This window comes from Athene noctua, chromosome 12 (genome assembly GCF_965140245.1).
Source record: "Athene noctua chromosome 12, bAthNoc1.hap1.1, whole genome shotgun sequence".
Taxonomy (NCBI): domain Eukaryota; kingdom Metazoa; phylum Chordata; class Aves; order Strigiformes; family Strigidae; genus Athene; species Athene noctua.
The window spans coordinates 11,648,199-11,673,798 of NC_134048.1; the positions used below are offsets into that span (position 1 = coordinate 11,648,199).

Below are 25,600 nucleotides of genomic sequence, written 5' to 3' on the forward strand. Positions count from 1 at the left end.
GAAACTCCAATATACTCCACAATTGTGACATCTGCTTCTCTTTTAAGCAAATTTAATTACTATAATAAAGAAATGCTTGGTAGTTTGACCATAAAGAAAGCAGTGTATACACACAGTTTTGTGTGTGGATACAAAGCCAAAAGAAGGTACAATCTCATCTTTATGGTTTTTACCTGAAGGGGAAAGCTGGTGTGTCATTTGAGGCATGCCCTAAAAAGGGGAGAAATAGTTGTTGGTTTTCACATTTTAGAAAGCAAGACAAATTTAAGGTGTGGAAGAAAGTAATGATTAACTGGATTTGGCTACCAGTTTACTGTCGCAATGGCAAGTTGTCTGCCTCACTGTGACATGTGTTTGCATTTTTCAGTATATGAAAAAATCTGTTTTTTCACAGGCTGCATTGCACAATGGATGTAATGGTATCAATATTGAATAGATAGTGCCCTAAGTTTGTATTTTAGAGCAAAAAAAGCAGAAAGGTCATGGTCACCATGAATTATGATCCATCGCTTCAGTTTTCACTTATTCTAAGTAGTTACTTTGTCCAGCAAAATGTTGTAGTATCACTCTGGCTTTGAGCACCAAGTTCTTCAGTGGGCAGTACCGTGTTTGCATAGGTGTTTGTATAGGTAGATATTTTGTTTTGCTGTCTGCTAGTTTGTTTGCTAAATTATGTGTAATTTCCCTTTAACTCTGCTGGTAAAGTCCAGTTTAAGCTCAAAAAAGTTGATACCTGATTTTTCTGTGAGTTTTTAGCATCTTTCCATGGTGTGCTGTTTTCTGGAAAGCAAAAGCTATACACCCAGTAAGAATTCAGGCAGGCAAGGAGGTTATTTTATTTTTTAAACCTTCATCAATTCTTTTCTCCTGTTAACTGGATTTTTTCTACCATAGGTCTCAACAAGTGGCAGCATTTTGCACCAGACTGACGAGTCCTGTTGCTCCTTTACAGTATCTGACAGACCACTGTGGATTCAGGTTGGGGGCACTGAAGTTATCAGTGAAATTGGCAGGTCTGTCTGGTTTAAGCCCTGCCTTAAGTGAAGGGTGCACTATGCTATCAACTAATCATATGCAAAGCAGGTTAGGACAGAGGTAATGAGCCACCTGTTATTTTATTTCCCTCTTCTATTTGAACACTTCAGATACAGCTGTTCTCCCTGACCTAATCTGATGTCAGTATTGATATATGTTTTATTGAAAAGATCCACACTGTTTCTCTCTAGGGCTTGTGTCCTGAAGTTTGCATCATGTGATCAGATTAGATAACTTGACAGGTATAATGTAAAGGTTAAAAAAAAAAAAAAAAAAAAAAAAAAAGATTTTTGTCTTCTAAACCAACAGTCCTCAAACAGCGAGGTACATCTAGGATGTACCTTGTGGGGAGTTCATCTGCTGCTTGTGACTGTAGGCACAGCTTCCTGCCCGGGCTGGTGTGTAAAAGTAAAACCAGGAAAGACTTTTTAATAACATTTTAGTTTTTTAAAGTAAGTTTAGTACCTAAAACAAGAAAAAAAATTGAAAACACAAGCAGGAACATCTCGGTGAGAAACTTGCAGATGACATACGGACCAGAGTTGGGGAGCCACTCTTCTAGGAAAATGAAGTTTGTTTTCTTTGTTCTTTTTTTTTTTTTTCTTTTCCAAAGCCCTGCTCTGAGGCAGTAACACTTAACAGGCATGCTTAACTTCCAGTGCATGCCTAAGTTCGTAAGGAAATTTAAGGTACATATTTAAAGCCAAGCGGATACTGAACATTACTGGGAATTCTAGCCCAAATATGTGTTTACTACTTAGATGTGTCATAGATGTATGCATGTCTCATATCTTTTTTTGACATGGAAAGGAAATAGGGCAGTGAGGAGAACATAAGTTGCTGTAAAGGGAGCTTGATTTACATGAAGAAGTAATGATTTTTTACTTTATTAATATTAAAAAGTTTGATCTGGTACTATATTATTGCATTAGGTCTGAGATTAGATATTGGATATCCATTGGTTTCACATTTTATAAACTTGAGATTTGCTGCTGGTAAAACAGATGACTGGACTATAATAGAGGATAAGACTAGTAATGTTTCTGGAGCGATGGCGTGTAAATGTCGGTGGGGGAAGCGAAGCTCCTGGTGTTTGCTCAAGCTGTTCTGGGATCTCTCAACTGTAAGAATCAGAGAGCTGTAGGTACTGCCTTGGGCAGGAACACGAGTGCCAGGTTTGCAATGAGCAGACTTTGCCAAGTATTGATTCTGAAAATCACTGCAACTGCATTGGTTGCTAAGTTGGTAGATGGGATGTGAAAAGTAAAACTCCCTGTCATCAGAATGAGGGAACACCCGTGTCAGAGTGAACTGGCCATTTCCATAGACCTGGTAATAGTGGTATGCCTGCTAAGATAATGGAACCAAATTTGTCTTGTTTATTCCTTTGTAGATTACAGAAGTTTGCTGGCTAGTAATGGTGTCCCTGAGGCTTGAATGTGGAAGTGCGTGTGTTGGGACATACTAGCTGAATGGTCACCCGATTTTTTAATGGGATTTTTGGTATTTCTGAGTAGAGTCTGGTTCTCTGACATACTATAAAAGCTTCTCTTTGCAAGACTTCATGGACACATGATACTGATTTAATATTAACCTTATTTTGGATAATTTCTTACTGGTCGTATGCTTTAATACCCAATATTGGTTGTTTTGCAGCCTGGAATACTGTGGTTTTTAGTAACCTGCACCAACAGTAAGTACTATTGAACACAGTGGAACTTTGTCTAGCATCCTTGTCTTTGCAGAGGCTCTTCTAGTTTATTTCTTGCATCTTGGACTGGTTCATAGCTAAAATAGGTTTAATTATATATCAGTTCTGAGTATCATACCCAAATGAGGACATAGTAGATACTGGAATGAATGACTGCTAGTCCACTGTCAGCATATAGCAGCCCAGTGCATTTTTGCCTGGATCTGTTAAATTTCATAATTAGCCCTGATTGCTTCTGTTTCAACTTTCCAAAATTTCCTTCCTATTTTAATTCTACTGCATTGTATAGGATATAAAATGAATTATTTTTGTGTGTTTTATGTTGTCGTTTTGTGGCACAGTGAGCAACTGAGCAATTGAGAAACTCCATAGTTATCCCCTTTGTCTTCCCTGCCTCCTCCTGTGGTAGGACCATTTTCACAAACTCTTCTTTCCTACTTCTCATTTTTTATATTTCTTTTGGATATTATTCAGAAGAGTTGTCTGTTTAGGAAGAACTTTAGGATTTTCCACTCCATGCTATGAGTCTTTTTTAAAATTCAGTTGTGTTATTCACCATGCTGTTGTCAGTACCAAAAATTGTATACAGACTTCTCCAATAATCCTAGCAGTCAAAAGCTCAACAGAATGGTAAAAGAAACCAACAAGACTGGCCTGTTGGAACCTTTTTTGTTCTCCTGTGTGTTTTTTGAGCAAAGGGGTCTGAGCAGATGATCTCCAGAGGTCTCCTCCAACTTAGGTTATTCTAGAATAATCTTTTCCCCATGCTACAAGGGAGGCCGGTCAGTGCAGACTGTGCTGACTCTGCACTACCTTAAATGGTTACTGACTGGTGGTGGTCTCATGCAGGAGTGGTTACTTGGACTGCTTCTATCTGCTTTATCATAATTAATATTTCAGTTCTGTGGAGCAAATAGGCAAACATAAGCAATAATGAAAAAGAAACATGATCAGCAGGTTTATACTAAAGTGCTCCCATGCACACTTAGGTCTTGCATTTAGATGGCATTTTAGTGTCAGATTTAGCTTTGTGTTGTGAACTACACATCATTGTATAGACTTTGTATATTAATCTCCCTTCTTCGTTAGCTATCTTTAAACATCTTTAAAAATTGAAATTCTCTCTGGATGCTGAAACGGGGTGAGATATAACATAGATTGGTACAGTAGCTCCTCTTAAAACTCCAGTCAACTGAGGAGTTTGTTCACTTGTGTATGTCTTGTGAAAATGTAAATTTCTTTTTTTTTGTCTTCTGCACACAATGCACAAAGCAGGTGAACTGGTAACCTTTCTGGCCACCTCAGATTTTGCTTACCTACTTTTGCAATATATACTGGAAGACATTTAACCATTTTCCCTTTCTCTCCCCTTTTCAGCTCAGAGACACTAGTCAACTGCTGTTTTTATGGAACCTCACTACACTGCCATGAAGAGCACCAGCTCATCAGGACTGAAAGAAATCTGAGACTGAATTGTCCTATTTTTCCTCTGATATCTTCACCAAGTAGTAAACATTTTTTGAAGGGGAAAGGGAGTAAATATGTTAAAGCTCCCCCTTGCACCCTGTTAGGGCACCTGTACCTAATGTACATTTTCTTTAAAATTTAAAAAGATGTTAGGAAATATTTTATAAAACTTTTTTGCAATAATTGACGCATGAAATTATTAAAGACTATATGACACTTACATGCAAGGAACCACTTGAATTATTAGTATGAAGAATCACTGCAAATAACTGGGTTTTTTTGTAATGTGACAGTCACGTTTGTATGTTTTGATAGGTGCCAGTGATGGAGCCAATTGCCTGGGAAGTTGACTGTAACTTTTGAACTTTTATTTTAATTCTTAACTTTAGCATTGCAATTTTCCATTCTATGAGGCTTAGTTAGTATTTAGTGCAGGTGTTAGCAGAGCTGTGATCTGTGATCAAAAGCATGTCCAAAACCAATTGTATTGTAAAATATGAACAGTCCTGCTATATGAGACCAATATTTCCCATAGAGGTGATGGAAAGGACAGTGACCACAACTCCATGTATCTCTTATTATGGGAAAGCTCCTTCTGTGTGAATATGGTTGCATTTTATTTATGCTATTGTAACACTTAGGGAATTGAGGATTGTGGAATAACATTAAGAAGGGCTACAACGCAGAGAGCAGCGTTTTGCTTATAATACTATAACACGATGGGAATCATGAATGGAGAGTGATTAAATGGAATGGCATTTCTATTGCAAATCATGTGTTAATTTTTCCTTTTGACATAAATATTTTTCAGATAGGTAACTAGTAGAGCAAAGGTTTTATTAGTGTTACTGATGGTTGTTGATCTGAGTTGCATTGACTTATTTGAATAGCTGTAAATCAAAAAAAAAAAGAAACCCAGTGGGCTTTATCCATTTTATTCCCCTCCCCCAAAGGTGCTTGGTAAGACTTATTTCAGTAGAACTTGTGAATGCTGGACACGCTGCTGAAATATTGAGTTATTAATTATTAATTTATTTGTCACTAATTATTTGACATTGTGTGCACACTTTCTCAGCAGTATCATTTCTTACAAAGTGCTTAGCAGGGGATTTATTATGTAACCTGGGAAAATAAATATTTGTTTTGAAGAAATGAAAATGTGCACATAATCTACTAGGCAAATTTTTGTTTCTATAGAAGTGAAAAGACTTGTAAACTTTTCCTCCTTACTAATATTCTGATTTGATTGGAGAAAATAGAGTGTCTTTGTCTAGGTCATTTAAAAACTGAGATACCTTTCTGAGAGGCCTCTGTATCAGCACTAAGGCAGTTTCACAGCCTTCGTGTATGGAGCCTGAATTAATCACATAGAATTTGAAGCTAGGACAACTCTACTGTTTGGCTTTGATATTGGCACCAGGTTTATACTTGTTAAACAATCGGAGAGCGGGGAAGTGAGAGGCTGGGACAGGCATCCAAACCCAGGATAGGCCTATCGGTGATACACGCATACTGAGGCAGTTCATGCTTTGTGCTGGCTCAGTTTCTATTTATCAGAGGTAAATTCCTTATTTACACTAGAAATTGCATACTTACTGCCCAGTTCTTAAAAACTAGCTGTATAATGCTGTACAGTAGGTTCAAATTGTGCCATTTTTTCATAATAAACTACAAATACTTTTTAAAATTTGAGACTAATCTTTGTTATACACTGCTTTTCATTTTTTACCAGCTGAAGAGGATCAGCAGTCTGGTCCTGCTTGTGACCTGAGATTTGACTACAACTTAATTTAAGACATGCAATTTGAGGAAAGGGGGGGCGATTGATGTCGTGTATGTGCTAGCCTTTCACCTCCAGAAACCAAACCCCGATTGTATTGACAATGAATTGAGGGTCTTGGCCTAATAAATTACATTTTTACCCACACAGACAAAAAAATCTAAACAAAAAAGAAGCCACCAAACAACATGGCACAGAACAGTTTCTGCTCAGGTAAAAGGCCCAGGACTGTAATAGCAGGGTTATTGCACATTGGATTGAAAACTGATTGATGTTGTAAGTAGAAGCCAGTAGTGCCTGCCTGTGTGACATCTGACTCGTAACCAGTGCTCTTATTTCCTCACCTTCATGAGCACTTGTACACAGCAGCTGAAATATAGAAAATACACTTAAGAGAGATGCAGGTATCTGCATTGGAGAATATGGGTATATAAGCAAATAGCATAAAAATAGACAAGGTAGCTATCTGTATTTGCATTTGTTTTCACAGAAAGTATTGCAGCCATTTTGTTTGAAAGCAGATTTTCATTTTGAAATGAAATTGTCAGGGATATTCTAATGTTAGACAATTACAGTAATGTATTGCTTTTCACTTTTTTGCTTTAGTTGCTTAATATTTAAGCTTTGCTCCGTGCTACCTTCTTGTCTGTATATTGAATGGTCACTATGCCTCTTTCATTTTGTAGACTTGAATGAGGAAAATATGATTCACCCTTTAAGGTTTGCTGAGAAGTAAATGATAAAGAATGTTGTGTAACATTTATTCAAATAAAGCCTTGATTTTTTTTCAGTGCTCTTTTAAAGGGAAATAATGTTGAATAATGTTTTGATGTCTTAACTTTCTTCTTTTATTAGTCCTTGTCCCAAAAGCCTTTGCTTTATGTTAAAATTTTTTTCTGAATTAAACAAAGATTAAATGTAGGTTACTAGTCCACTGTTGGAAGTCTATGATGTGGACAAGTCTCTCTCCAACCTTACCTTTCATCATGTGGCTAAAAGATACTGAGTCATGCTCAACCAGCTGGATGCTTCCCACAAGCAATAGGGAAAAAATTTTCATTTTCTTGTGTAATTAGCAAGAAAAGATTATGTGTACATTGTAGAGACAGATACAAAGAAGCCCTGATGGCTCTGTTCCATGACTGCGACTGAGATACACTAAGTCCTGGTTAAAGGAGGAAGGTGGATGTCATGGGAAGAGGTTGCTGCCCCTTGCAGATGTGACTCCAGCGCAGTTGGTGAGTGCAGAGCTGGGGGCCAGCTCAGGGCTGGGCAGAGCAAATCTCACTGCGAGCGGACGAGTCTGTGCTGTTGCAGCAGCAGCAAGGCACAAAGCAGCTGAAGCACAGAACAAGTGCTGGGCCTTTGAATACCTGTGTGCTGCCTGCTGATCTTTTATTTGGCTGGTTTTTACTGCAGTACTAACAGTTTCAGACAAGTCTGGCCATTACAGGTAAGTGTAATTGGGTGTTTATCTATTTAGGGAAGAAATGCTTTGTGCTGAGTTGCATTATTGTGCCATGGTGCCCTACTGGAGAGGGAACAAGTTGTTCTGTAACAGCTCACTCGTGTACCAGAGCTCTCCATCACTCACACTGTCATCAGAGGTGGGCCACATAGGCAAATATTTCTTCAAATGGCGGAATCTGTAGAGTTGCAGTCTCCCGTTAAATCAAAGGTAGCATTTATACAGATTTTTTTTTCCACTTGCATTTTTATTACTGTAAAGAAAAGATGCCCTAATTTTAGTTAAGCTTCTACGTTAAACAAAAAATAAGCTGCTCAGTTAAATTAGGTTTCTAGAAGTTCTTATTTCAAGGAAGCATTATTTTTTTTGTGGCGCACAGTATGCCAGGAGCTGACGGCTGATACAGAAGTACTAAACCTTTTCTAAGTAAGGTGTTTTGTTGCACTGACCTGTTGTCGATAGTCAAGTCTTTCCCAAAAATTGAATTAACTTCTGGAGTGATCATGTACAACTGTCTGTAGTGACTGTTGTTTGGCCCTGGGCCTCTGTGATGCTTTTGAAACCAGTTGGTGTCTCCTGTAACTGTGAGCAAACGTCCACATCTGTCTTGCTTGGAGCAGAGCTCCAACATACGTGTTTTTCTTTTCCTTCACGGGGTTGTTTCTTATTCTGTCCAGATTACAGGAACTCCCATCCTCTTTCTCTCGTTATTCATTCATTCTTGTGGCAGTTTCTCTTGAATTGGTTATCCTCATTAGGCTGTGGTGGAGAGGGGAAATCCTGCTGAAATGTAATTGCTCACTAATGGCTTTTCCTTTGTGACATTGTGTTGGTAGCGTCTCGCTGTGGGAGTCTGCCGCATTTGCTGCGTGACTGTGAAGCCCACAAGAGAGGTTAGCCAGACAGATTTCAGAGTTCTGCAATTACTCCGTTGATTAATCTTCACTCCAGTAGTTCGGTGACAAAAGTATAAAAGTAACCCAACCTTCAGCAATGAAGCCAGTCCTACACAATGCCGCTCAGTTATAGTGTTTACTGCTGCCCTGAAGCATCAAAAGGGTGATACTTAATGAGGGCAAAAGTGCACGGAGCAGCTGCTCAGTGCAGCTCCTGGCGCAGGAGGGTTTTGTGATAGCTTGCCAGCTAAAATGGGAGGGATCGGCACGGAGAAATAAGATTTCTTTTAGGGCAAGACCAATGGGTGGATTTCTCAAGGAAATCAGGTAGATCAGTAACAGATGATGCAGTAAATTCAGACACTGTCACATACTTGTTATTTTTAAGCATTATGTAGTGAGGAGTGCATTGTGAGGGTGCAAGCAGTTGCCTGCCTGAAGCCTCATCTGCAGCTGAGGAAATCACTCAAGGGATACTCTCTTGTTACCTTTGTGCTCCCTGGGCTAATCTCCCTGAGTGAGAGTATCCTCCAAGGCTGCTAAGAGTGTAAGGGGCTGCTGAGATGGGCATGATGAAGCCCTTCTCATGCTTTTGCTCTTGCTGGTAAGTTAGGACTGCCACCAGTCTGGAACGATTCTCTGACACGTGAGGTGTGGTTGATTGTTGTGAGGAGCACCCATGGCATGGCAGAGAACCAGAGCCGTTTTGAAAAGCAGCTCATCCCTCTGCTCAATGAAAGGTAAAGCAATGCTCAAAATGCTAATGAGCGTGCAAAGAGACTGTCCGCGGCACAAGACAGCAGTACCAGCAGGCCTCTAAGCAACTGCTGGGGCAGAAAGAAGCCAGCGTGTGTACGGCCTTGGTATGAACGGCTGCTCACTGTCGTCATTTCTTTTCTCTTGTTCACTTGTCCTTGCTCAGGTCTTCGTAGGTGGATTTGTCATTCTCCCTCTTCATGCAGGGAGAGTGAGTGGAGTCAGGGCTTTCCGAAGGCGGCGTGCAATGAGCTTCAGCATGTGCTTCAGGGTGTCAGTAGGAAAAGGATCATGTTGTTTGCTGGTTCATACAGTGCTGGCAGCTGGTTTTTATTTGCATTCTGTAGCCTGTTTTTATGATTCTGCTCCTGTTTTTCCCTTGAGTGTTTCTGTGGTCTTTATTTTTCCTCCCTTGCTGGGTTTGGAGCACAAACCATGGGCACTCCATGCTGGGCAGGCTGAAGACCCCTGCAGATGTTTTTGGGGTGTTCTGAATTTGGGCTAAATATACAGAGCCCAGGAGGGGTAGTTCTAATTTTGAAATCGAGATAGTCAGCTAAGAGCTCTGCATCTTAAGAGCTTAGGGACTGGAATTTCCAAATGTGGCTGTATTGGTCATTAAATATTAAACTAAGGCTGTGCCTGCTGGAGGGCTCATTCAAACCCTGAAGCACTCTGAGCCGCCAGAGGAAGGGGCTGGGGGCTGCAAAGTGTAAAAGGATGAATACTGGACCATGCCCAATATAAGATCCCAGAAATACTAATACTGCACAGATAGATATGGATAATCCTCTTGTGATTCACTCAGTTTGCTCTGTTTGCCTTTAGAAAGACGACACTGTGAATGCGCTGTGAGAACAGGGGCTGGGGTAGCTGTATGTTGTACACCTTTTCGTTAATACTGCAAAATCATATCGGAAGCCATCAATCCTATCTTGGCTTAGTAAACTTGCTGCTGGCTGCAAGTACCGTGGCCTCAGCTGTATTTGAGTGTGGAGCAGGGATACACAAGTACATTTGGGCACAGAGAGAACTGTCACTTCAAGGGCAGGTTAGGGGCTGTAGTCATAGGCAGTAAATCCATCAGCTTCCAGCCTCCTCCTTTCCCATATCTTCCAAATACTTCAATTCCTCCTTCCTCAGGTGGAAAAGTGCCCCACAATGGAGCACCACAGCCAAATGAGCTAATGGAAATGTGTCAGTCTTCACTGAGATAAAGAAAGATGCTCTTGTGAGAAGCTGTGCTCAGATGCAATTAGGCAAGCTGAGCCCACAGCCCTGCTGCCTCTCCAGGGGCCCATTTTATCGCTTGGCACTCGCCAGCACCACTCCAGGAATACATTTAGGAAGCTATTCTGGCAGCCAGGCACACAGCTACCGCCTAGACTAGATAATACCATTTCCCCCCCTCTTCCTGACATCTCACTTCACGGATGCATCAGTCAGCGGGGAGGGTGTAGCTGAGGAACACCTGCACTGCTGTGCTTGGGGTTGGCCAGGCCTGGGCTGCATTTCACATTCCAGAGCTAGAAACAACAGAAAAAAACCTGCCAGCCAGTCTGTGTTTATCCCAGAAGAATGGGCACAACTAATGCCTGAGCACTTAAAAGTCTCATTTACTGTGGCTGGTGGAGGGTCATGTTCTTGGTCGGCAGCCACGGGGAACCCACAGTTGTGCACCCAGAGACCAGTGCCCACCCAGTCACTGCAGGGAGCTGATGGACGCGGTGCCGGCAGTACTGGGAGCCAGGAGCAGAGTGTCGTGATCTCAGTCAGACTAGGAAAGGTAAACCTGTATCTGCTGCATCCACTTGGGGAATACCAGCTTTGTAAATCACCTTCTCGAGAATCAGCAGATGAGGAATGGGCAGCTAAGGGGACTCCGGGCTGGAGTTGTAGCTGCAGATGGTGAAGTTTCCAACTGGGGGGGATTACCACTGAACATGCAGAATCAGAAAAATGTGGTTAATAGCTTTCAGTTGGTTTAGGACCTTTAATCTATAAAGGCCTTTGCTTTGTCAGGGTAGGCTGTAATGGCTCTGGCTTAATGCCACAGCAGCCAAGAGCCTGCCAATTTACCGTGCCTTAGCAGACAAACGGGCTGACCAGAGCCTCTGCTGATAAAAGATACTCCCCAGCAATTACATCCTTTTGAGCAGGAGGCTGCACAGGTTTTTAAAAAAATAAGCTGCTGAACAAGAAAATTCTGGGATTCTTCCAAACAGGGAAAGCTTGTGAATGAGAAATGTATTAATGCTGCACATTAAATGTGCCCCTACACATCTTTACCTACTGTTAAAAAGAGGTGGCACTTTGATATAATTGGTTCTTGGCTGCAGCAGCCAGCAACAGAGCTTTGCTGTTGCTATAATCCCTTGGGAATAACACAGCTAATTAAAGCCTAGGAACTGGTGACCAGCAGCTTCTTTCTCTCCGGCTATGTCTGTGTTAATCAGAGGTAGGTAGATCTCAAGGAATTTTTGTGCTGAAATTTGCTAATCAGGGAAGGAAGGATTCAGCTTCAAAACTTGGTGCTTTATCACATCCTAAATATCCCAACACAACAAGCTGAAAGAGATTTCGGATCCCTGCTTAATAGCTGGGCAGGAGGGGATTGGCATCGCTGTGCTTATGGTAAGTCATGGGTATGGCATACATCAGTCCCATGGACTCTTTTCTGAATACCAGAGTGTTGCCTCCTGCAGCCTCGCTTGGGGCTGGTGTTTTGGGAGACAGATCTGATGATATGAATGGAGAACTTTTTTTTTCTTTTTAAAGATGCTAAATCCCCCAAATCTTTGATGGGGTTGAGGGAACTACAGGTGTTCAGCTGCTCTGAAGGCCAGGCCTTAGGACTCTTGCAGTCAGAATCTTGCACTGCACTCCTGGGGGTTTGGCAGAGCCCCTGTGGGTCCAGGCACTGGTGTTTTATGCCCCTTAGGGTGCTGCATTCATCTTTTGGACCTGATTTTATTCTTTTCCTGGGGGAAACTGATGGACCTTGCTTTGCTGGTTACTTCTGTTTTGCAATGTGTTGGGCTGTCCTGCATTTTATAGCATGTGCCTCAGAGCTGGGCACTCTGGTAATGCCAGTTAAGGGCAGGCAGCTGTGCTGGACGCGGTGCAGCTGAACAGCCTGCCAGTCTGCCACTGAGGGCAGCGGCCCTGGTCTGGTGGTCACAGCTGGGACAGTGACAGTTTGTTACTTGATGGAGCCGGGTTAATTAGCTAGTGGAGGTGCTGGTCCTGGAGGAGACCTGGGAGGAGAAGTGAGAAGCGAGCTGGGATGTGGTGCCTGGGATGCTCGGTGATGGCAGCAGAGCAGCAGGGTGTGGAGCTGGCACGGCCCCTGCGGGGTGGCAGCCACAGCTGAGGGAGCCCACCTGGGATTGTGGTTTAATGCTGGGGGTCGAGGGGAGGCAAGAGCGCGCAGAGGTGGGCAGCAGTGTGGCCGTGCCATGTACACGGCGGGAAGGGAAAGATCCACTGCATCTCCTCACCAAAAGTCCAGAGCAGGCGGAAGAAGCAAGGTGGTGGTAGAAAGAGGGGACGGAGCCTTGCACACTGCCAAGGGCAGAAAGAGCAAAAAGCAAAAGGGCGTCCACTGCACAGTAACAGGAACAACCCTGGGTTTGTTCCTCTGCTGACTTGGTCATGATGCTGCATTGGGTTTGCTCACGAGGGTATGTGGCAAGGTGTGGCAGAGTGAGTGTCTGGGGGAGGAGACCTCCGGGCATCCCACCTCCCGCTGCAGCAGAGGGGCATCAAATAAAAACAAACAGGATTTTGACAAGTTTTGCGGAGCCCTTCTCTGTAGCCGAGTGGAGAGCTGTGCTTTGCTGAGGAGATGGTAAGACAAGGCTTTTTCTGGGGCTGTTTGTTTTCTCAAGAACCTGTGTATAGACCTTAGAGCTTTGTGAAATGTCAGTTTTGGAAGCCCTGTGGGTTGGCCACTGCCGAGCGTGGTGCTTCAAGGGCAGAAATGCAAGCTGCAGCTACAAGGCTGGGTGTGTTACAGAGACCCAGCAAGTGTCTGCTGCCAGGGACAACCACAGCCAAGGAGAACAGATTGAATCACTGAGTATGGGACACTGCAGGGACAAGTTATTTATAAAACATCAGCGATTCTTCCAACCCCTTGCATAAATGAGGTCGGATGCTGGAATGGCCATACTTCACCGCACATCCTGGATTTATGGCATGGAAAGCTCCATCATGGGGAAGGTAGTCTTGAGTGGGCTGAGTCCAACTCTGTTGGGGCAGCTCACTTGCTGGGTTTTTAGTAATTTAGGTTTTGTGCTAACCCAAACACCCATTCTGAACTTCCTCTGTGTCCAGGTTTGATTCAGGAGGTGGAGCTGACTTGAGTGGTGGCAGAGAAGTGGAGGGTGAAGACGTCTCTCTTGGGTATCCCACTCCCATCACGAATGAAGAGGTAGAGGTAACAGGAGTGATATAATCTTAAATTTAGTGTTATAAACAACCCATACTGAAATATCAGAGAGTGCATAGATGTTTCTTGTTCCTCATTCTTACTCTTAATATTCATGTACAATAAGATGGTTTGCAGTCTCACAAATGAGAAAAAATAATGATACAAGCTTTAGAATATGGTGATGTAGTAGAATGACTTAAATGACCGGACTGGCAATTACTGCCTATTACCTATTTAGGAAGAGTAGAGGAAGAAGCAGCCGCAATTTTAAATACCGTAGACTAAAACAGCTACTGAGCACATATCAATGAGTGTGATGATAAAGCTCAGGAAACAGGACTAATGGGCCCACTAGAAAACAGATGAGCTACTTTTCAAGTGCCCTTGTAATGAAAAGATAAACTGCTGGAGACGTATGTGGCACTCTGAGTTTCCTAAAATTATTTCTAGAAAGGCTTTCTAATATGAGATCCTGGGTATGTTACTTTGAGCCATATTATAATGTCTAGAGACAAAAATCAGTGTCCTGGAAGTTGGTGGTTATAGACAGTCTGGTATTGCCCACAGATCTATGCACATCTACCCACATATAAATGTACACATTTTTTCCATTTCTACCCCTGAAACAGGGTAAAAAATGTAAAACTAGAAGGAAAAATTGGGTAAACTTGACTCAAAATAAGAAAATTAGAAAGAAAAATGTAAATTCCTAAGATGCTAGACAAAGGAAGTATAGTATTTTTTAAAAACTACAAAATGAGGCAATCTTTGGCTATATGACCGGGAGGCTCAATAGTGATACAAAGGCAGCAATTAAAAAACAATGCATTTGGGAAGACAAGATAGGTAGTTGCTCTAAACTTGATGAAAGAGAATACATTCTTGATAAGGAAAGCTTAAAAAAGAAATTACTAACAAAGATAAGGATGATGCAAAATAAATTTTGATCTGTTAAGAACAAAAGCAGTGCTGAAAATGCAGTGAGGGCGTGTTGCAGACCATAAAAGTGCTGGTGTTCAGTATTTCTCGATTTAAAGCAAGTGGGATGATGTATTTGCCATTCTGTTAGCAACCAGGCAGAACAGTAACAGGACTGGAAATATGCCCAGATATTTCACCTAAAATGGCCAACTGTCTCACCCACCTTGCCTTTAATGTGTGCTGGATACAGAGACAGGTCAGTGGAGCAACAGAGGGCAAAGATGACAACCCAGGTAAATATAGGCTGGTTAATCTGATATCAGGGATAGGAATCTGAAAACAGGATCAGAAATCCATTAATAAAGAATTTAAGGCAAATTTACAATTAAAATCCATCAAAAATAGACCTTGTCATTCAACCAGGCTTAGTAAGTCTAATTATAAAGATGCATCACCTGGCATGGCAGTCTACAGTATACTCGGTATGTACAGATAACTGTCTACAGGATAAAATAAATGATGCACACATGGAGTGAGATTGTCTCCCTAACAGATCCCAAACAAACAGGGATGCATCCATGAGATTCGGCTCAAATCACTGCTAGACCTCATACTATCTGACACTTTTATCAGTGACTGAGGAGCAAATCTAAAGTCACTTCTGAAAATGCTGGTGAGCAAGAGCATGGCGAGAAAACACACAGAGCAACATATATTGCTCAGTAATCCAGGCCTGCCAAACAAAGTGTGACTTAATTTTGCATTTAGCTACATTAACACAAGGAAGAAAGTGTCATCCACAGCTGCAGGAAAGGGGTGTACCCCAGGTATCCCAGAAAAAGCTGAGGGGAGGTCTAAAACTTAGCACATCTGCTGCCAAAAAGGGTTAAGACAGTCTTTGAGGGTTATAAACAAGAAGTAAGTATGTCATGCCTTCTGTATAGAGCAGAAGGGAGACAAATCTCAGTGTCAGTTCTGATGTCAGAAAATCGAAGGTCTGAGGCACAAACATGGAAATCCTGGAGAAAGTTCTTTGTAGGGAGAGACTTAAAGCAGCCCTGTCTCTTCAGTTTATGGAGAAGACCAACAGGCCCCTTCATTACTGTGCAAACATGTTCAGGGAGAAAAGGCCAGATACTGAGAAGTTTTTTATTCTGCAGGCCGAGTGAGAAGGAACAAAGGCTGGAAGCTGAGGACAGACAACTCAAAATGGAAAAAAGGCACATGCTTGTTACAATGAGGGTGAGTAACTATTGGAACAAATTAGCACTTAAACTTGTTGGTTTAAGAGCACTTATATTTAAAAGACTGTTTCATAAAACATTTTTTTTTTCCCATTAGAGGTTATAAGCCCAACGCGTGTGACTCAAAAGACCCTGGCACTGTAGTGGAATTGTGGCCAATTACACCAGGAGGAAGTACCAATTACCTTTCTGGTGGCAGCTATGATGACTAGTTTAGACATGAAAAAAACCCTCTTGAAAATGTAAAGCAAAATGAATGCGATTGTTCAGGATTTAGACAATGCAAAAAGACTTATTTCAGGCAATTAACTTTAATTTTACCTAGAGGAGAGCTTGCTGTAATGGCAGAGGACACATTTCAGAGGTTTCTGGTTTAGCTGGAGAGTGGCACTGACCTATAGATTCGAGTCCTCAGTAACAGTGTGCCCAATTCCAGTGACACTAACCTGCCTCTTTCGCACAAAGCAATTAAATTACAAACACAAGTGTGGAAAGCAGATCAGCTGCAATCCTTCAGCTTCATTTGTTCTTGCCTTCACTTTAAAACTGCAGGTACATATCAGGCATCCAGCAGGGAAGTTGCACACTTATTTGATGTTGTCTTTGCATGGCAGGTAGTAATTTCAAAAGTTTTGTTGTGCTCTCATTTTCCAGAGTAAGTTAACCAGCCTCCACCCAAGAAGGCGTATTTGCAGCCCTCCAGCCATTTAAAGATGCGGAGCAGGAACAGAATGGAAGAAAATCTGTCACTGAACTCATTTGTAAGATAAGCAGCAAGTTGCTAAAAGCCACTGCTTGTAACTTTGCACAACAGCCACACACTAGTAACAAATAGATATGCATATACTGCATGTGTATAGCAATTAATTGGTCATAACAAAGATATATAGAAAATTTAAAAGTACCCACAGTAGCTTCAGAGTGGTTCCTTTTATGTGTGTTCTAAGGGTGTGTATGTATGGTGTGGCTGAGTGAAACCCAGGGCCCAGACCCATTCTGCTTCCCATTCCGTGGTGCAGGACGAGCGGGATGTCGGTAAATGAGACAGAAGCCTGGATGAACTCCTTCCCCCGGGCAAAGTGAGCTCCTGTAAGGCAGCGGTCAGGGCCCTGCCTGGCTCCCGGTGCAGGTCACACTGCTTCCCCAGCCAGCAGCATTTGCCACTCTCAGGCAGCACGGAGCGTTCTGCACCAAGAACTGATGTCTCCACGCTGCCCACGCTGAACTCGGAGCTCTAAGGAAGCAGGATTTACATCTACTCGACTGCCTCAGTTTGGGCAAAAGCCAAGCTCATGAGCTTCAGCCCAGCACTGCCTCTGCCCAGGGCTCTTCAGAAGCAGCTTGGACAGCCTTTGCTCTGCAGCATTCCATGTTTCAGGAAAGATTATTAACATACGAGTCCCAGCACTCTGCCCAACCCGATAAGCCTTCCCTGAATCTGAAGAGCTCAGATCAGAAAGCAGAATGGTTTTACAGCTAATTAGCCGATCTGGACCTGCAGAGCCTCTCAGGTGGGAGCACACTCGTGTCCCAGCACATTCCCTCATGCTCCGTTACCTGGGTAAGCTCAGCCCTCTGCCTCGACGCTGGAGGCTGACACACCCAGCCTCCAAATGACAACCCCCCTTCAGCAGCACAATCTTTCTTTAAACCCTCCCATCCACACACCTACCTCTTTGCCCAGACTTTGTTAGTAAAGGAAATTCAGCCTTGCACATTAGAAACTTAACCCCAGTAAAGCATGGCATAGTTACAGTTTTAGCACATGGAAATCCTAGAGGCTGTTTGGTTATTTTAAGTGACATTTTAATTATGCAGAAGATGTTAAAGGCTGTACAGGCCCCATTCTAAATTAGGGCTTCTCTCTTGACATGACATTTTAATTCCCATAGATTTAATACGCACTCACTGAAGACTTGAGAGTTTACAAACAGGTAACCACAAAGTCAAAACTAAAAATGCAGCTGGACCAAGTTAGACAACAATCAAAAAAACACCCTACAGCTGCAGAGACAAAAATGAACATAAAGCACCAAAGAGACCTTAGCTCGAGAGACTATTCCTCTCAGGCATGTTAGTGTAAAAATTAAAGCTCTATAATTTCAGTCCTTAAGTATATGCAAAGAGACAACCTGAAATAAATTCAAGATGACAACCAGTAGCCAACAGACAGCCACCACTAATTATTTAATTAAATCATGTATTGAAATCTGCATGGAAACAACTGAAAATGACTCCAATGTAAACATTTCAGTATCAATATAAAAAAATCAGTATTAATTACAAGACACCCCTTCCACAAAATCTGAATGAACTACTACAGCAGCACCTGTAGAACTAGATACTTGAAAGCCTTCAAGGTCTAATGTACTATGAAGATCTTTTGCAAGCAACTTTACCACTAATTTGTTTGCCATTATGAGTATCTGTAATATGAATCTTAGACAAGCAAATTTAACTAACTTTATTTTACCATTACAAAGAGTGTGTGTGTAGATACATATATAGGCACAGAATTTCCTTGTGCCTTCAGAAAAAATGAATAAAAAGTAAACAAACTGTGGTGTAAGGGTGGCCTGAAGTTAATTTATCAATATTGCTGTAAGACAAAAAAAAAAGAGGAATGGTTTGGGTTGGAAGGGACCTTAAAGATCATCCAGTCCCACCCCCCTGCCATGGGCAGGGACACCTCCCACCAGCCCAGGTCACTCACAGCCCCGTCCAACCTGGCCTTGAACCCTGCCAGGGAGGGGGCAGCCACAGCTTCTCTGGGCAGCCTGTGCCAGTGTCTCACCACCCTCATAGGGAAGAATTTTTTCCTTACATCTAATCTAAATCTACCTTCTTTCAGTTTAAAACCATTACCCCTTATCCTATCACTCCATGCCCTTGTAAAAAAAAAAAACCAAAACCAAATGCTTCAAATGAATGTCTTGCAAGTATGTTTTCTGGGCTATAAGCACTTTTAACAATGATACCACCATGGAAAGAACTCAAATAAGGCAAGAACTTCACAAACCAAACCAACAGAAATAACAAGCCTTTATTACAAAGAAAAATTATTCCACAGAAGAGGCTGGCTTGCTTCCATGCATACTGTCAGTCATATCCACCTGCTCAGTGTGGAGAAGTGCTTCTGTTAGATTCATTAATTCCCCAAGACACAATTAGGCTTTGTTCTTGGCTACAGGTGCGTGAGCATTTTGATTCAATTGCATCGCTTGCTAGAATTTTGTTGCCAGCATTGAATGGGCCAAAATAATGAACCTGAATCAAGTGGGATAAAGCCAAACACCACAAGGGAAGAAGAAAAAAAAAATTTAAAAAAAAAAATCACACACTGGACATAGTTATCACTAAGAAGTCAAATGACTTGCTTTACATCCACATTGTAAGTAATGTCACAAGCAGGGAAATGAATGTGCTTGACTCTTATCTTCACTTGGGGAGTGTGAAGAATGTTTGCTGAATCCTTTGATTGGTACGTGCAAGCACACGGTCAGAAAGCCTGAAAGCCAGCAGAACTAGATTGAATTCATGTTATCTATTGTTGTTTGGATTTTGAACAAAATTGATGGAGTATGAGCCAGTTGATGAATCCTGTTTTATCTGGAAATTTTCTGTTGACAGGCCAAAGGGGCGGAGAACCAAATTCCCAAAATCCTTCAGTTTGCCTACAATGAAAAGGAGAGATAATACGTTAAGTATTAAGCAGAGGGAAAACTCCCACTGAATTATGCCTGACTACACAGTCCAGCTCTACTAATTTATCCACTGATTTAAGGTAAACGCTGTGGAAATCACTGCAGTTTGTTGAACATTTAGGCTCTTATCATGAATTTAAAAAAATCCCAGTTGTGATGTAGTTACTGTCAGCTTTGGGGTTTTGGGAAAACAGCCCACCATGCTGGTCGGAACAGTTCATCAGGCAGCCCTGACGACGAGCCAGTGGCTGCAGACTGTCACGGCTGTGTGGTTACAGCTATCTAGGAGCACCTTATTTCCTCAGTTGTAAGCTCTTGAGGCACGAGAGTTTAAGAGCTCACAACAAAGCACTGGTCTCCCCTATACTTATGCCTGGCTGTAACTCTGATAGCTGCCAACATTCAATTTTCTAACACAAAGGTTTCAGTTCTGGACATTTTTGATGCTGCTGCAGCTCTCTAAACAATCAAGAATGTCAGTTTCCTCGACTACTGAAAGACGCCATGAAAGGCAGTGTTCAAACTGCTTATTTGTGATTATTAACAATCCCTTTCTAAATCCGTGTATTGATATAAAAAGAAACCCAACTAATTTATCCTTGCAACTGTGTTTGCACCTTCAAACTAAGCAGTTCCATCTGAAGCATACACATTTACAGCCATTTTGCCTGCAAAACACTTCAGCATGATGTCATGTCACATGACATCATTAACTCACTTTCAAACTACAGTTCTCCAGGACTCACCACTGCTAAGAGCTCTAAACAACTATTATTTAACAAGCTTTGTTAAATATACATAGGTTATGTCAGTTAATAAAATCTAAAGTCTTCTATCAATGTACATGTATCATACGTGCTTTCTGACCCTAGAAAATGAATCTTGCTACCACTTATAAAAGGGAAGGGCAACAAAAGGACAGCCTTTTAAAAAAATTGTATCTATAGAGATGATAGAATAGATAAAAGTAATCAAGACGCAGAGGTAACAACTTCAACGTTGCCTAAACACAAGCTAACTGAGCCCCTGGCATGACAAGACAAAGGAGGAAGATCATCAGTTTTCCAAGGAAAACATTATTTTCCTCCTGACTTCAATGCAGAATTGTAGACTAATTTCCCAAAGAGCAAACAGGAGAAGTTTGGACAAGTTGAAGCCTACCCTAGGTTTGCATCCACAGGCTACACACCACTGTTCAAAAAGCCTTCTACCTTTACTACATTCTTCAAGGCAATGGATTTTGTTTTGCTAGGAGTTTTGTGCATGCAAATGGTGGGGAAAAAGTGACAACAACAACAGGAGATCCAGCTGAGCAACTGAAGTAGTCACAATCACGTAACTAAAACATGCAAACGCCACAGCTATTCCTACTTGCATGTGTGTGCTTTCAGCAAGCCATCTTAAGTCAAGAGAACCATCTGTTACTCTAGTCATCTTCATCTGTATTTCTATTTCTAAACTAACATATTAGAATCTAACTGAAAAGTCATATCAACACTTATCATTTAGTTTCTTTGCTTTTCCAAAGTTCTTTTGTTTGTTTGAAAACCCTGTTTCTGCCCAGCAGTGGAATCATCACTCCTGCTATTAAGTTCCCTCACTACAGTGCACCAGCCAGAATTTAGTTCAGGCTTTGTTGCTAAGCCATACTGAAGCAGTAACTTCCCAGCAGCGATAAAAAAGTACAGAAACATAAGGAGCAAAGCCCTATGTAAGTTCTTTACAGAAAGAGACAAGCAGTATTTATGCTGCACAACTGGAGTACAAACAGATCAAGAGATTTGCCTCGCATGACACTGCAGGCCTGTGACTGTGCTCAAAACAGAAATCATATCCAAGCCTGAACTTAGCCCGTGGAAGTATGTCCCTTATCTCTTACAATGCAGCAACAGTTCAAGACAGGTTAAACACCATCACCCTAAACCAAAAGATGCTATTTTTTCAATCGCATTTCCAAAATTGAATTGCAGAAGGGGGTGCTTTTGAACATGCTCACAGAAAATACAAAAAGAAACAACAGCTTGGGAAAAATATTGTAAACTTTTTATTCTAAGGAGCAACTCGGTTTGGCATAAAGAATCTAACAGCATTACTACTGTACTTCTAAATATGCCAAAGTAATTAAGATCTTGCATCAAAGTGCAGGTTCACAACTGGGTATCCTTCAGAGATCTGTGTGATTATTTTAAAGCAAGATTGATCTTTGAGAGTCAACATGGAAATTCCATGGCCTTACACAAGAAAAAAGACAACTTAAGCCTACAAAAGCAGCTAGTTAGAGAGACAGAATTTTTATTCTTTTTTTTTTTTTTCCTGTGTGGATTAACAAATGCAGTGGTTGAGTGATCTGGCCAAAGTCATTCTAGTGAGTGTCTCAGCTAGGATTAGCTTCTTTGTACTGGTGGTGTTTGGGGGTTTTCTTAAGCTACACCCTGTTTATGCTAAGTTAATTATTAAATTCATAATTTCATACTGCATCCTAAAAGCATTTTGGTTATAAAACTATGAAGTTGTTCATAGGATCTTCATGACTGGGATGAATACTTGCTATTGTACTTCTAGACAAACATTTGGTCATTGCTTAGTTTCAGGTTGGGGTGAGAATTGTCTTTGTCTACTGGTGGAAGAATCCCAGCATTGCTAGAGCCAGTTGTAAACAGTTCACAAGTTATCCAGGCACTGCAGCTGGCTCAGGAGCAGACAGACCAGTTTGCCTGTTTCAGGCAACTGTGAAAGGTCTTTTCTAATTGGAGTTAGTACGATGGCTCTTTTCCGGTCATACTAGAGCCAATAAACACAGAACAACTGCCTCGGTATTCTTGCTTGTAGCTAGGCCAGCTCTTTGGGAAAAGCTAAAGACTATATGATATGTTTAATACTTTATTCTTCATCTCACTGGGACTGAATAATTAAAACAATGGAGTTATAGGTCACCTTCCTGTTCTATCACTTAAATCCACATACAGCAATGCCTTTTGGTGCAGCCACATTTAATAAATTGTTAATGAAGCAGAAGAAAGCCTTGCCTTTTCCGGGAACTCAAGCCCAAAGCATTGCTCCTGCTGTCTTGGCACACATAAACCCATCATTGTAGGAAAGCACTATTTCCTCCTCCCCCACTCTCCTTTCATCCCTAAATTAAGATCTGTAGTTAAGCCCAACCTCCCCCTCCCCCCAAAGAAAAGCTCTCTTAAAACAGAGACTGTGCTTGAAGGAAGGAAAAAGGCATGTGGAGCTGTGACTCAGCTGCAAAGAGTTCTCAGTAGTCAAACACTCACTTGTCCCCGAGCAGGGTCACGTTCTCCTCTCTGAGACTTTTTTCATAAGATTTTCATAGATCTTGTTCTTTGTATTTTAGAGACTGTATGTCTACTTTTCACTGGGAACTCCAGCATGTTAAGGTTCTTCAGCAGAGCAATATTTGGAGGTTAACAAGAAAACTAACTGGTAAAAATCAATTTGGGGCTCATAAGTCTATGATTCATTATTCAAACTGCAGTGTAACATCCTGTTGCAAAAGGCAGATGCATGAAAAGATTTCTCACAATTTATATTAAGATGTAACAGCCAAAATTAATTGCTATTCAGTCTTTCTGGCAATAATTCTAGTATAGTTGCTAGTGCTAATATGGTGTTTGGAAGTTGAAAAGCTAGATATTTGTGTTAATAGGTTTTTTTGGATAAAAGACAAGTTTCCTGATGAGGTCTCATCCTTGTGTAACTTTCTGTATTACAACAAGATTTCTTAAGCAATTAAAAGAGCAAGGGCAAATACTTTTCCCTTCCCTAAATGGTGAGGACTGGACTGAAAGTAACTACATATTAGCTCTCATTTGAACTATTTAACTTGACCTCCCTATATACAGTATTGGGATTTAGCAGATTAATTGCAAATACAGGATACCCTTCCGTATATAAAAAAAAAAAAAAAAAGCCCAAACTAATTCTTTAGGCACTACTTTGTTGATCTCAAGTAGCTTGAAAAATCTCTTACTGACAGAAAGGCCCAGGTGGTACACTCTGATAGTCTTTCCCATTAATCACATAGATGATCAAATACATTTAACTATTTTCTGGAATGCACTCATTTATAACTTAAGCTGAAACTCCCAGTAGTTTTTAATTAGATTTGATGAACTCTGTGTGTATAAGATGGGTAACAAAGATGGGCATATGTTCCATCCTGTTTTTTAATATCCAATATACTTGGCTCCCCTGCAGCTATGAAGAAAACTGTATTAATATCACAGTCCTCAAGCTGGTAAATGTTGCTAAAATTCCAAACTTCCCCTCTTCTCACACCCTCTCCCCAAAGGAGCTGGTCCTAGTTATCACAGTAATTATAGTTTCTCTAAACAAGATTAGCTTGTTGTACAATAGCTGGAAATCTTTGGCTTTAAAGTCAAAAGAGAAATAAAAAAGAACACAGAAAATGGTCAGTATATGGTCATGTCCTGGGCAATTACTAAGGCAGAGGACACTCATGTTATGAAAGCATCAAGAGTAAGAGCCACATGGATTTAAAAGCTCCTTTCAAACCGTGCTATAAGTTAGGCTTTCATTAATGTGACACTCAGAGTTTAGTTTGTACTGCGCAAACTTCAGTGGCAAGTGGCAACACTAATCTGCAGAGGCTGAATGGCAAATATGAAAATAATTTAAATACAAGTGTCAGCTTTGGGAAAGTTAGGCCCTTGCAGAACATACAACAGAAATGGACTAGGTTTGGCAATAAAATATGCTTTTTCTAGTGACATCAACTTCATCAAATCACATGCACTACCACTTGCACACAAGAATTCATAATTAGGCAGTCTGGAAGAAAAATCCAGTCAGGAATGTGTACTCTGATTTATTTACACACAATCACTTAAGAAGTGGTTTCAGCTTCTGACAAACTATGTGGTAATGAGCTGTAGCACTGGAAAACAGGAAACACACTTGGGAAAGGAAGAAGATGCACTCCATTTATTTTGCTTTGTTTGTACACAGCTCCAGTTTTCATGACAGTGTCAGTTGGGTATACTAGGACTTGGTTTTATTTGAAAGAATAAAGGCTTCAAAAAATGATGTTACTGGCCAAATCACTGACTAAAATAAGAGTTCAATTCAATATCCAAACTTCAAAGGAGCCAAAGCACGAATTGTGACATTTTCTAAAGATTTTGTTCGTGATTAATTTTAGTGTCAGTGCTCCTGGACCAGGCCTAACCTGGAACTATGAGGATGCATCTGAATTGCTCTCCTGGAGCCAAAAAATCTGGGGTACAAGCCACACACTCGAGCTGACACCCCTGTGAGAAGACAAGAATGAATCCTTGCACACCTGGCACTGTTTAACCAGTAGTCAGATAATCTCCTAACAGACTACCACAAGGAATGGTTTATTCTGACACAGTACCCAGTTGGTAAATACATTAACAAAGTTCTTGAAAAAGAAAAGCTGAAACAACTTCAAACAAATACATTGTACAAGAAAAACAATCCGAACAAATCTCTTAACCACCACACTGTATCAAGTTTGTCATCTGTCACTCTTTCCAGAACTCCTATCTAATCCCCCTTCTTCAATTGTGTTTTTCCTTGACCTCAGACAAAACAGCAGCATTTTGTGAACCTTGGGAAGTATTTCCTTCCCAGGCCTCCACTGTCAGATCCATGACTTCACTGTTATCTCTCTTACTGACAAGACACAGGGCATTTTACAACACTTAAAAAAAATTAGTCTGGTTACTGCCCATATTCCTAACTTACTTTCAGCGTTGTATTAGAAGAATGTCTTATCGAACAATCCTCAATTTCTGTTACACTGGTGATCACAAGCAGTGCTAAGAAAAAAGTATCACCTGCCCAACTGACACCATATAATTTTAATGAAACATGAAAATTTATGTGAATCCTGTCACATGCAAAGCTTCTAGATGAACATAGGGTTATACACTGTACTACCCCACTCTTAGTCTGGTTTTCCTGGCTGTTTAAACCAGTAAACATCAATGTATCTCCTTGCATGTATGTAACATCACTGAGAAGGGATTCCTTTCTCTAGAATCCCAATATAAACAGCCTGAACTGGTTCCCAAAAGACCAGTTCACTTCTGAAGTCCTAACTACCACTGGATTAACACTTTCTAAAAAGATCACATCTAGTCCGAACTCTAGGGAAAAATTAGCAGTATAGAA

The 25,600-nt window shown here is 41.2% G+C and overlaps 2 protein-coding genes across 8 annotated transcripts in view; one reads left to right on the forward strand and one right to left on the reverse strand.

The window, feature by feature from the left end:
* PWWP2A (PWWP domain containing 2A) overlaps positions 1 to 16,581 on the forward strand; it is a 41,732-nt gene extending 25,151 nt beyond the window's left edge. For 2 of the 6 annotated variants that reach the window (XM_074915947.1, XM_074915952.1), the window contains exon 3: positions 4,124 to 6,781. Coding sequence is in view for 2 of the 6 variants with exons in the window: in XM_074915952.1 (XP_074772053.1) it covers positions 4,124 to 4,137 (14 nt within the window). In the remaining 4 variants the exon portion in view is untranslated. Of the gene's footprint in view, positions 1 to 924; positions 1,113 to 4,123; positions 6,782 to 13,451; positions 13,555 to 15,629; positions 15,712 to 16,367 lie in introns of those variants that run through there. The other 4 variants (XR_012634408.1, XR_012634409.1, XM_074915948.1 and 1 more) reach the window with 4 other exon arrangements.
* Positions 16,582 to 18,737: 2,156 nt separating this feature from the next.
* TTC1 (tetratricopeptide repeat domain 1) overlaps positions 18,738 to 25,600 on the reverse strand; it is a 33,930-nt gene continuing 27,067 nt past the window's right edge. For both annotated transcript variants that reach the window (XM_074916326.1, XM_074916325.1), the window contains exon 8: positions 18,738 to 19,387. In XM_074916326.1, coding sequence (XP_074772427.1) covers positions 19,254 to 19,387 — 134 coding nt within the window. In that variant the 3' untranslated portion in view covers positions 18,738 to 19,253. The remainder of the gene's footprint in view (positions 19,388 to 25,600) is intronic.